At 37.5% G+C, this 12,694-nt stretch overlaps 1 protein-coding gene across 1 annotated transcript; it reads right to left on the bottom strand.

Annotated features, from left to right (window-relative positions):
- Positions 1–10,524: 10,524 nt before the first annotated feature.
- Positions 10,525–12,436, bottom strand: LOC131430585 (transmembrane protein 53-B). Its single transcript, XM_058595669.1, has 4 exons — positions 11,894–12,436; positions 11,477–11,837; positions 11,267–11,410; positions 10,525–11,210 (listed from the first exon to the last, which is right to left on the bottom strand). The coding sequence occupies exons 1-4, from the start codon at positions 12,115–12,117 to the stop codon at positions 11,031–11,033; spliced, it is 909 nt and encodes a 302-aa protein (XP_058451652.1). The 5' UTR covers positions 12,118–12,436; the 3' UTR covers positions 10,525–11,030.
- Positions 12,437–12,694: the final 258 nt, after the last annotated feature.

Raw genomic sequence — 12,694 nt, forward strand, 5'->3', positions numbered from 1 at the left:
CAGTAAAGTATTGTGGACCTGGAAGGGTTTTTGAGTCCTCCTTTACATAAGTCTTATCATCCATCAAAACGCATGCATCCGGACACTGCAAAAGACGCGAATACAATTTCCGGGCCCTTGTTGCTGCTCACTTCTTCTGATCTATACTTTGTTTCGAGATTTTCTGCTTCTTGTAGGTCTTTAGGTGATTTCGCCTCTTGATACGCTGGATCATTTCGAACACTCGTTCCTGCTTTTTTGGCCAAACACGTATTGACATTGATTTGTTCTTCATGACTAGAGATACCACTTTCTGGTCCAGTTTCGGGTTGGAAGAACCGGGTTTTCTGCCTCTTCCTGATAACTCAACCAAAGAATAGTGCTTCCCAAACTTATTGATGATGGTTTTAACACTGACATGATGAATTCCAAACCGCTTCACTAATTTTTGCATAGTAATACCCTTCTCAATTAGCTATGTGTCCAGAACCTTAATTTTCACTTCCTTTTCAATACGCGACTTTTTGAAAACGCAGAATATCAACCGCACAAACAAGTAAACAAACGAAAGCTGACAGTCAAACGCACAGCATGCTGTGATCTGAGCATAAAAAACCATCACAAATACATGCGTACAACACAAATGGATAGCTTATTTTCGATACACATACTACATGGAATGAGAAGTCCCGGGCCTAACAAAGAAAAAGTCAATTTTTTACCGTGAAAACTTTTTTGTTCTTCAGTATAATCTCCATCTAGAGCGATACACTTCATCATCGGTCCTCCAACATTTTGATGCCCTTTGGAAAACAAAAGATTTGTCAAGGCCTTTAAAATAGGCTTCCGTTTCTGCAATGACCTCATCATTCGATGAAAGTTTCTTTCCCTGACTTATTGACAGAGATTTTAATCCTAAACCAGGATTCTGAATCCCATGGCCCGCTAAGTTTTCTGGATCTTAATACTGAATATGGACATGGATTTTGAACCAGAATTCTAAATAAGATTTTTTACTTTGATAATTTGACAGAGATCCGGGACATTCAGGAACAAAATTCTGAGCTTGGATTCTAGGTCCAAATTTGATAGCATGATTAAGGACTTCAATTCTTGATCTGAGTTCTGTACCTGCATTCTGGATAAAGATTCTGACTTTGGATCTGTATTCTGACCCTGAACCAATATTCTCTGCTTGGATTCAGAACCTGGACCTGAATAGAGTAACTTGACCTAACGGATAAAATTCATCAATTTTGTATGGGACCATAAGTTCATTTTGATTTGAATTTTTTTTTTTAGATTCTTTTAGCTCAGTTAAATTCGTTTAATGTATTGTAAAGCATGTCATTGGATTCCAAATTTAGTCTTAGAGAAATCGTAGTGCATTGTACATAAAATTTTTGAGTACCTTCCGGGATCGAAAACCGAATACCGGTAAAACTGAAATAAGTTTATTTGGTCGTCGACTCTCAAAATCTGTGAAGCCGATAAATGTATGTGAATTTTTTACACTAATCATTCTATATTTCCTAAACCGAAAGTCGAATCTGATCAAAAACAAGCAGTTTTTATGGGACCTTAAGACCTTTTGTATGAATATTAAATGGACGAGATCGGTTCAGCCATCTTCGAGAAAAATTGATGAAATTATTTTTCACACACAAATTTGCTTATCTCGACGAGCTTCTTCAAACGGTATAAGAGTGTAAAAAGTTATGTTCTTCTAATAATTATTGTTGCAAGGAATATAAATCAATATAAATATGAAATTGTTTTGAATTTGGAAATACTGCCATCTTTCTAATACATATAAAGCTTGCTTCAGGTAGAATTGGAACAAAGACAATTACCTGTATTTCAGTTATTTATTATTGAATACAAGATCTATTTTTTATACAAATGTCGCGTTTTCTTCATACTTTTGAGAAAAAATACGGATAAAATTATTCGTCACGGAATTCTCAAATTTTTTCTGTAACACGGCTCATTAGGCGGCGCACACCTTCTTCGTCCATCGTTCTAGCTATCTTATTCCACCAGGTCGTCATCTGATTGATGTCTTTGACAACCTTTCCCTTTTTCTTGAGTCTCCTCTTAATGATTGCCTAGTATTTCTCAATAGGGCGGAACTTGACATAGGTTTCATCTTCCATCAGAAGACACCCGTCGAACTTGGTCAGCACCTGGTCATATAGTTTCCGAGCACGAATTTTGACCACACTATTCTGTTTTATGGTCCGATTTGGCTTTTTGCTAGCTCGATACGACTGGATTCCTTCCCGGAATAGAGTTCTCCTCACGGTCCGACAGATTATGATTCCTCTTAATCGTCTTCAAAATTTTACCACACAGTTTCCGGTCGACAGTTCCACTCCGACGATTGGCTTGAGGCTTCCGAATCGTCGTCAATGTTTCCTCATACCGTTTGATAACGCGCCATACGCTATTTCTGGGCAATTTCAGCTGTTTAGCTAGCCTAGATGCAGACCACAATGGATTTTTCAAATAACTGTGCATAATTTTTTCCCTTCTTTCGGCTTCCATGTTGGAATGGTTATTTACAAAGTACAGTCGATTTGCGGAATGTCAAAAATCATACGTGAAGCTGACAAAATTCCCGACACGTGGGCGCCAAAAACTTCAAAATCCGTCCACCAGGAGCGCCACAATATAAGCAAAAGTTTGTTCCAATTCTAAATGAAGCAAGCTTTATCATATTCGAACGATTATGTTGCCGAAAACGAACCGTGTTAAAATCGAAACGTCACGAAAAAGGGTACTGTGCATAGTCTTCTAGGTGCTAAGAAACAATTGGATGAAACTGTATTGAAAATCGTGTTTCACTTTGCTCCGAAACATCGCTTTATCATCAAGCGCTCAAAACCCCTACTACTGGAATAAGGCGAAAAGTCGCTTACACAAAAATATCGATATCTCCGTTACAAATATAAGGATTTTAAGAATCTATGGCTTATTGGGAAGATATTACCTTGCGGAATCGAAGTCTGAAAACATATTTTGTTTTCAAGGTCAAATGTGACAGATATTGTCAAAAAACATAACATAATTTTGACATCAAACTTCGCATAACTCAAAACGTAAGCATCCGATCGCAAAACCATTAAATAACGTTCAGGGTGACGGGGAGACATTTGATACTAGTTTGATCAAAATCGGTCAGTCAACTCTTAGATCTCGACCTCTTTGTTGACAACACGCATACATTTGACACACACGGACATTTGATCAGTTCGTCGAGCTGAATCGATTGGTATATTCTCACGCACTATTTTCGTATAAATATTAACTATTAACTATCGTATTAACTAATTAAACTTATCATGTCGATCTGGGCTCCTTCGACACCATTTATTTAATAATGAATACAATTTTCTACTAACAAATATCCTTTCCCCGTGACACTTGTGGAGTGCGCAGTTTTATATACGACCTCTAGTAACAACAACCGGATCTGGCCGGCGCCGGTACTGATCAATGAACTCTGGGATTAGAAGTTGCACATTGAAGCTGGATTGGCCAGGTTTGATCTTCCAGAATTTCGCTGTGCAATATCAGCTGATCCCGATCACTAACGGAGTAACAACCACTGGCCACTCAAACTTAAGCTTAACGCCGACAGAGATTTACGAGTGATTGTGATCAACTACAATGCTTTCATATGTTAGGAATAAGGGGCAACAACTGTTTTGCAAATCACATGCGTATCCCGCACGAACTACCAAACGTTACCCCAGCACAGGATCAGAGTGGGGACACGTGGTACTTTGTGTATGTAACATACATATACTACCATGTACCGTGCGCTCACTTAGAACTCAATCTTAAGGTGACCATGGAAGCGAGCTACAAATGGCAACCAAGAAACCGCCTACCCTCCCACTCCACCTTCCGCTATTTTGCCCTGCTCTTGATGTAAACAAACCATGAAACACATTTTTTCTACGCGTAGGGGTAAATATGTTGCGTAGAATTGCTACTGCAATTTAGTGACATAATCACTCATCGTATTGATATATGTTTATGATAAACTATCAACTCTGAAGAATGATTTGTGCAAAACTTTTTCGGACCTTTATTAGAAGGTTTCTTCTTAGAATGTTATTATTTTTCACTCACCTCAAGATTTCAACTGCTGTTTATAGCTCTGTGACATAAGTAAGCTTTATGAAACACTTTTGAGTTGTTCTTCACTGGTGAACTTATCATCTGCTCTAAACATTTTATTATAAAACCTTTGAATAACTCACAGTTCTGGTTTTGAAAATTTCCCGAAAATCCACGATAAAAAGTTTGCCGGCCTGCTATAGTATTTGTAATACCACCCTTTTATATTGGCAGTGATGCCATACATAATTAGAGATAAAAAAACCTTGCAATACACTAAAAATGGCACTCATCATTCTTCAGAGTTGATAGTTTATCGCACATAGTTAAAATTACGGAATTCTAAATTTTCAATATTTAAAAAAAAACGATAACATTTGCCTAATTTCCATTTCAAATACTGCTTCTCCTCCTAGTTATCCGCAACCCTGTTGTCTTATTTACCGTCGCTATGGAATGCAAAAAATAATCAAACAGTTCAAGTATTGCAATCTTTTCGAAATGCCTCGTCCATATAAGAAGAAGAAAGCAGCGCTCATTCGCGAAAATCAATAGAAAAATAGATGGAATACGTTGATAGAGTGAGTTTTGGGTAGCGAGTATGTGCGGGACTCATCAGTTTAAACAGTGGAAGAACTGCCAGAACTGCCGGTTCAAAACAATACCACAGAATTTAGAAACTGTACTTGATCCAATAATTTGGTATCAATAGGTAAAGTTCTAAAATATTTTCGTCAATATATGAAATTATATCTTCAAATTTGCATGATAAATCTTTTCAGAGCAAATAGCCGATTTATCATCAAGTCCTCTCGTCAAGTGCCACTTGACTGTTCTCTGGGTGAGGTTGCTTCCCTATCCGAAAACGATGATGTTGTCGACAAAATGGAAAATGTAGAATTTGTTGGTTTGTATTTTTTGAATATGTGATATGTAGAGCTGTGCGCCGCCGCGCCACGCCGCCGCCGCCGATATTTTCGACACGCCGCCAATTTAAGAAAAAAATGATCAGCGCGCCGGTTATCACATTTTAATCGTGCCGCCGATAATATTACATCAGCCGAAAAAATGATTTTATCAATGTGGAAAATTGTTTACAGTTTTCATGAAAATTCATTGAAAATTACAGTACAGTTACTTTCTTCCTACTTATACTGAAAATCAGTACTACCGATGTCAACCGAAGCCAATGTCATTTGATTCAAAGCCTATTTTCTGTCTTTATTTAAAAGGTTTTGAGCTATTGGCACATTATCGGTCGCGACATCTGAAAAGTGATAAATAAAACCAAAAAAAGGAGGATTCTTCCGAAAAAAATAAATAATGTTAGGTTTTTTCCGATTAACATTTTTTTTAGAAACCAGTGTAGTGTCGATTTCTCATGTACTAGAATGTTTAGAGATCGAGTACCATTTATTTTGGATACTTTATTTGTTATTTCCGGGCATTTAAAAAATGGTATTGAACAAAATTTCATGATCCATTCTAAATAAATGTTAGTTTTCGCACAATAGATTAAGATCAACGTTACCAACTCAAAGTAAAAACATTTTCTTCTACTTCTACTATGACTTTTCAAATGAATTTACCCGTTTTTATAAGAAATCGTTACAAATGTGAAGTAATTAAAATTTGAATTTGTTATTTTGATATTATTTTTGATATCTGAATGAATTTGAGCGCCTAATCGATTTTATGTTAATTACATACGTACGAAAAAGATATACTTATTTTTTGAGTTGATAAAACGATTTTTTTACATGATAATTATCAACTATGTAAAAAGCGATTTGAAAAATAGTTCCGAATAAAACTTCATATTTCTTGCTCATAATAAAAAAAACCCTTTGTATATGAATGAAATATTTATTGAAACAATAGTCAACCATCTCCAAATATCGCACTTATATTCATCTCAATTTCTCCTCTAATTCGATGCATTCGAAAACATTTACCATCTCCATTCACTACGTTGGCTTTAATGGATCACATAAACATTAGGATCGTTGATTGTACAGGGTCCGGCACTCGAAGTGTAACCAATTAAAAAGGCCATAAATTCAGTTTGGAAAATTACTTTTACTTAATTCAAAGTACAAAATGTGTAAAAATAATACAAAATTCAGAATCAATTCACTTTTGCTCGATATGACCACCTTTTGCCTTGACTTGATGACTTGAGAGAGCGAAGGAGTTGCTTCGTTTGGCCGAATGTGACTTGCAGGTATTTTGGCCCACTCGCGGACAATAACTTTTTTCAGCGCCTCGAGACTGGTGTATCTTTTAGTTCGGACTTTGCTCTCCAAAATGGCCCAAAGAGAATAATCCATTGGATTCGCATCTGGTGAATTCGAGAGCCATTGTGTGGACGTGATGTAGTTCGGAACGTTGTTTTTCAGCCATTCTTGGTTCACTCGAGCTTTGTGAGACGGTGCCGAGTCCTGCTGAAACGTCCATGGTCTGCCACCGAAATGTTTGTCTGCCCACGGCTTCAAAGCAACCTCCAGAATACTTTCCCGATAATATGTCGCATTTACCTTGACGCCACCCGTAAAAAAATAAACCATTGATTTTACAGCATAAACAATTGATTCGCAATTAGATATATGGGTTACAATACATTGTATTGTATCTTGACAAGATTTTTTTCATTTCCAACGATTCAATGTATTGTTCCTAAGATTCTACAATTGAATTTATTGTACACGTGATGTTTTAAACAATATGCAAACTGTACATTTTATTGTTTTCCACGAAAACATGTATGAGAAAACGTCATGATTCGAATCGTTACGATACTTAACAACCTATACATTCTATTGTAAAAAGCATTTCCACAAATGATTGAATAGTGTATAACAATACATTAAAATATTTTTCAATGGTCAAAGCAAAATTGTGGCAGGTTTTGTAACAGCAAATCATATTGTTTTTCAACAATATTTTTTATTCGGGCAGGCTCGATGAAAACGATTGGAGAGCGCCCATCTGCGGTTACAGCGGCCCAAACCATTATCTGTTGCGGGTGCTGCCTCCTGGTGGCCAATCGATGACTCAAATTCTCGTATGAACGGTCGGTCAAGTAAACCCTATCGTTTTGAGAGTTTACGAATTGCTCAATTGGAAAAATTTTCTCGTCAGAAAATACAATGTTCGGAAATTGACCGCTTTCGGCAAAACGAAGCAACTCCTTCGCTCTCTCAAGTCATCAAGTCAAGGCAAAAGGTGGTCATATCGAGCAAAAGTGAATTGATTCTGAATTTTGTATTATTTTTACACATTTTGTACTTTGAATTAAGTAAAAGTAATTTTCCAAACTGAATTTATGGCCTTTTTAATTGGTTACACTTCGAGTGCCGGACCCTGTAGGTCGACAAAACAATAAGATAGAGAAATTGTCCTGTGTGAATCAATATTAAAATTTTTAATATGTTTATAATTGATTACGCCGAATCGCGCCGCCTCCGCCGCCGATGTTTTCAGGAAATAGCGTCACGCCGATTCGCCGCCGCCGCTGGTCAAAAAGACGTTTCAGCCGCCGATGTTGACAATTTTGATCGGCGCACAGCTCTAGTGATATGAAGCTTAAAAATTAAAATTAATACAAAAAGCCATTGCAACAGAGTTTGTTCTGATTTCGTGTGGTGTTACTATACTTGATCCATCAATGTAACCGCTTCCTTTTTACTTTGTAATGTAAGAAAAATGGCAAGAACCAAACAAAGGCAAATAGTAAACTATCTTCTTTGGCACAATCATTATATTCTCATGATTGCAATTTGTTAACTCCAGAATGAGCATGAAGATGAGATAAGTCCACTCTGTTCTGCTAGGTGATTTGAATAGTTTCAATATTTACATTTTGTTCTTTTTTACAATACTGTATTCCTTTCAGCACACAAATATTATTATTTCATTCCTCTCTGCTCACAAATACTATTACTATATGAAAAAATATTGTTTCACCAATACTTTTACATTTATTTTCCTTGGCTTCTGTCCACGATCACCTTAATGTTAACACAAGATACATTACTCGTTAAACATTTCTAAAGGATCGAATAAACTTGGACTTGGATCTTGGAACTTTTGACAGAGTTTCTGAAACTAAATTTTGAACCTAGACTGTGGACGTGACTTCTGTGTCTGGATTCTTGACCAGTGTTTTGCCCTTTGACTGTGAATTTGGACTGGATTCTGGACCTGAGCTCTCTAGGATTTCCTCAATTCTAAACTTAAACCTGTCTTATTGACAGAGGTTTTAAACCCAGATCAGGATTCTGAACCCCAGAGCCCCCAATTCCCCCCCTCTATGTATACGCGACTGGCTTGGATTCTGGGTGCAAATTTTGTAACCTGGTTAAGGACTTTAATTCTGGATCTGAGTTCTGTACCTGCATTCTAGAAAAAGATTCTAACCTTGGATCTGTATTCTGACCCTGAACCAGTATTCTCTGCTTGGATTCAGAACCTGGACCTGAATAGAGTAACTTGACCTAACCTCTGAATATGATTTTGAGATCTGAGTACAGAAACTAAATTCGGAGTCTATATTCGGGATTTCGATTCTGGACCAGAATTCTTGATAGAGTTTTCACCTGAACCTGGATTCCGAATTCTGGAAAACTATTCTCAACATAGACTTCCAGAATCTGGATTCAGGACCGGAACTCCTAACAGAGCTTTGGAACCTTGACTCTTCACTTGAATTCTGTACCTAGATTCCTGAGCGGGAATCGAGATCCCAATTATGTGCCTGAATAGATTTCTGTGACCTGAAATCTGAACATGGACCAGGACTTCCGTTTTGGACATGAATTTTTATCACAGCCCTAGATTCTGGATCTGAATTCCTGGAGAAATGTATGATCTGAACCTAAATTCTGATCCGGGAAGCAAGATCTTAATTCTGAATTTGAACAAGGTTTTGGACTCGAATTCTGAAAATTCAACAGATCCGAGGAATCCGTCTGAATCATGAAAGTGGACCTGGATTCTAATTCTGAATTCTGAGCCTGTACCTGAGTTTCCCTTCTGTATTTTGTATGGATTAACTTTGGAAAAAAGAAATGATTTGAATTTCTAATGAAACATTTAAACTATTTACACTCATTCTTATTTGACAAATTTTTGGCCGCAACACCACTTAAGCATCCATAACACATGAATCAATAAGTCCCGAGACTAAAGCAGAGATGGCGCTCGTAGTAAACTAGTAACCACGTCTTTCTAGAGTACTAACCTTTGCTTGAAACGGGTCAAAATTTTAAGTCGATCCGACCAGAAACAGCTGAGTTTTCGAGGTTAGAGTAAAGTCGTTTTGTAGTTTGTTTAAAAAATGGAAAAAACCGAGTTTCGTGTTTTGATAAAACATCGTTTTTTAATGGGTAAAAACATCGTGCAAGCGAAACAATGATTGAAAACTGTTATCCGGACTCTTGTCCATCAAAAGCAACGATTTGTCGGTGGTTCGCCGAGTTTAAACGTGGTCGTACCGACACAAATGACGCAGAACGCTCGGGTAGACCTGTGGAAGCCGTTACACCGGAAAATGTGAGTGAAGTGACAAAGTTATAATAAAAGATAGTAAAGTGATGATCCGTGAGATTGCTGAGATGACACATATATCATATGGAAGTGTATTTACTATCCTTCATGAAAAATTGAGCATGAAAAAGCTTTTTTCCAAGTGGGTGCCGCGATTGCTTTCGATGGAACAAAATGCACCCTGCCACAAGTCGATGAAAACAATGGCGAAATTGAACGAATTGGGCTTTGATCTGCTTCCCCACCCCCATACTCGCCAGATTTAGCCCCCAGTTACTACTGGCTCTTTGCTGATCTTAAAAAAATGCTCCAGGGAAAAAGATTTGGCTCAAATGAGGAGGTCATCGCTGAAACTGAAGCTTATTTTGAAACGAAAGATAATTTTTTTTATAAACATGATATTGAAAAATTGGAAAAACGTTGGAACCATTGTATCACCCTAAAAGGTGATTATGTTGATGAATAAAAAAAAATTGCAAAAAAAATGTTGTTTCCATTGTTTGTTTCCATCTCACAAGAACTCAATGATTTACTAATCACATCATTCTTACTACTAATAGATTGACTTGACTCTGGATTGTATTTTGCAATGATATATAGAAAAGTTTTCCACATTTACTGAGAGCCTATCTCAGAAAGAATATTTTTTTTACTTGCGAAGCCCACTTTTTGCGACTCATTGCCAACCTGTTGTCAGTTTTGAGTTTACTACCCACTAAAATGGAACTAGAGCCCACCAGTGGCAGTATGGACCACTTTGGGAATCATTGGATTAGACGATAACAAAGATTCTACAAAAACTAGGAATCGCACAGATGTTTTTCTGATATAAAATTAATTGAAATGAATCAGTTTTCAATTGATGCTAGAATTCATTTTATTTTTTCCATTTCATTTTTTCCTACTAAACAATGACAGAAATACTGTAATATGGAACGTACAAATCAACTAGAAGCCATAGTTTTCTCCAAGAGAATGACTAGCTATATAATATCAATTGAGTTACTTCTATATTAATGGAAATGAAAAGGCATCTGATGTTGATATCACGAAATATGTTTAGTCTGAATCAGCATTTTTTTGTTTGCTTACTACTAAGGAACCTATTGTAAACATATATGTAATATTTGTGCAATGCTGCAGTTGCTCAACAATTGTGCTTCTCATAATATAATCGCATAATTATGAAGTCAAATAGCAACTAAACGTCAACAAATCGGGTTTGTGCTTATCGTATAATGCTGTAGGAAGATAAAACTACTCTTATCGGTGTCCTATTGGGTAGTGGAGCTATCCGGGAAAGTTAAAACCCGCAGTTCTTTACAAGTGGGACAGGTTGTAATTCATCAACTGCTCATTACTCAGTTTGGCATTACTCAGTTACCATGATACTTGTTGTAATAGTTCGTCAAACAATCGTTGATAAACTTGCCAACACTGTAGATGTACTGTTGTGGATGTCGGATGTAATGTTTCACGTGTTCGGATCGATCGAAACAAACCATTCGTACGTCAACCCCCGATTGTTGACGGTAAGCAGCAAATTTTTCAATGTCCTGCGGAAGATTTTTGGATGCCTTAAGCCGTTGTCAAAGCGTAATTTGAGACTTACCGTATACGGTATCAGTAAATCTGTTTTCGAGTACAGGTACAGCTGTGGCCATTCGTTGCTTTCGTACTTCAAATTATGCGACGGGTTCGTTTGCACTTCGTAGCCTACTGGTCTAATGAAATTTCTTAGGTAGTTGAATGAGTCCTGAAAATGGCGCCGAATATAAAGCAGTCTAACAGAAACAAGTTGCAAATGAAACATTCGATTTACCTCAAATGCCCATAGCACTAAAAGAGATACTGCCATTGCCGCCGAGACCAGCGTATTGCATCTTCTTTCCTTCCCCAAAATGGCAGATATTGCACGGTACAACCCCAAGACCCTTCGATCGCCGGGAGCCGAATCAAAAATCATTCCGCAGATCTGTACCGGTCGCTTCGATCGTCTGTTGGCCAGTGCAATGTGCTGATACAGAAAAGCCCCTCCGTTCGAAAAAACATGAAATATAAGCGGATGGCTGTCGAAGTTCATGTCGTAGATCAACTTGAGAATTTTCTCCCCTATTTGTACCATAGCGGTTCGTTTCCAGAATAGATTCTCCACCGGAGCAGTATACCGAATCGTAATAAGTCTGTAATAAAATGACATTAGAATATTTGATGGAGCAGCACTAGCAAACTACAGAACCCTCGATCTTCGTAGATTTTGGAGTATTTCATAAGATATTTGTCCTGACAACCGGCCCAGCCAAGCAACAGCACTATCGGAACATTGGTTTCATTGCAAACAAACACATAGTCGGATTCCGCTCCCTGTGCTTCCGTTTTGAAATTAGGCGAAGGAAATTTGATAAAGTATTCCAACGTGTCGTCCATTGGATACTCATCCACCCGACTGTAGGTTACTGACATACTTTATTCTGCACCACTTCCTCTGTCTAGGCCGTATATTGTGATACAAAATTTAGCAAAAACTTCAGCCCCCGTTCACCAACACGATTCGAATGATTTTCAATCAACTTTCCATTTCAGATCAATTCTGTTAGCAATTTGGAACGAAAATAACATTTGGTTACCACACAAAACGCAATCGGTTCGATAAAAAAATTCCTTCGATGAAATCTGCTAGATTTTCTCCAGTAGTGGATAATCGTTTCTGTCAGTTTTTGACAATCTAACACTACCCTAACACCGCTGCAACCATGCAACCGTACGCTGACAGCAGCTGAGAAGCATTTATCCCGGAAAAATAATCGAACATATATAACAAGGTGATCATGAACCGGGTGCCGTCATATGATGGGGATTCCACAATCATGCGCATTAGGCGCACGTGTGTACCGGCATTCGCGCGCAACATATGGGAATATGAATTTTCTCTCACATCAACACATACACATTACCGTATGGACGAGAGAGAAAGGTACATTTTATGTATTCTCTTCTCATGTAAGTGATGAGTAAACATTTTGAAAAACCATTACTATTT

This window comes from Malaya genurostris, chromosome 2 (genome assembly GCF_030247185.1).
Source record: "Malaya genurostris strain Urasoe2022 chromosome 2, Malgen_1.1, whole genome shotgun sequence".
NCBI lineage: Eukaryota > Metazoa > Arthropoda > Insecta > Diptera > Culicidae > Malaya > Malaya genurostris.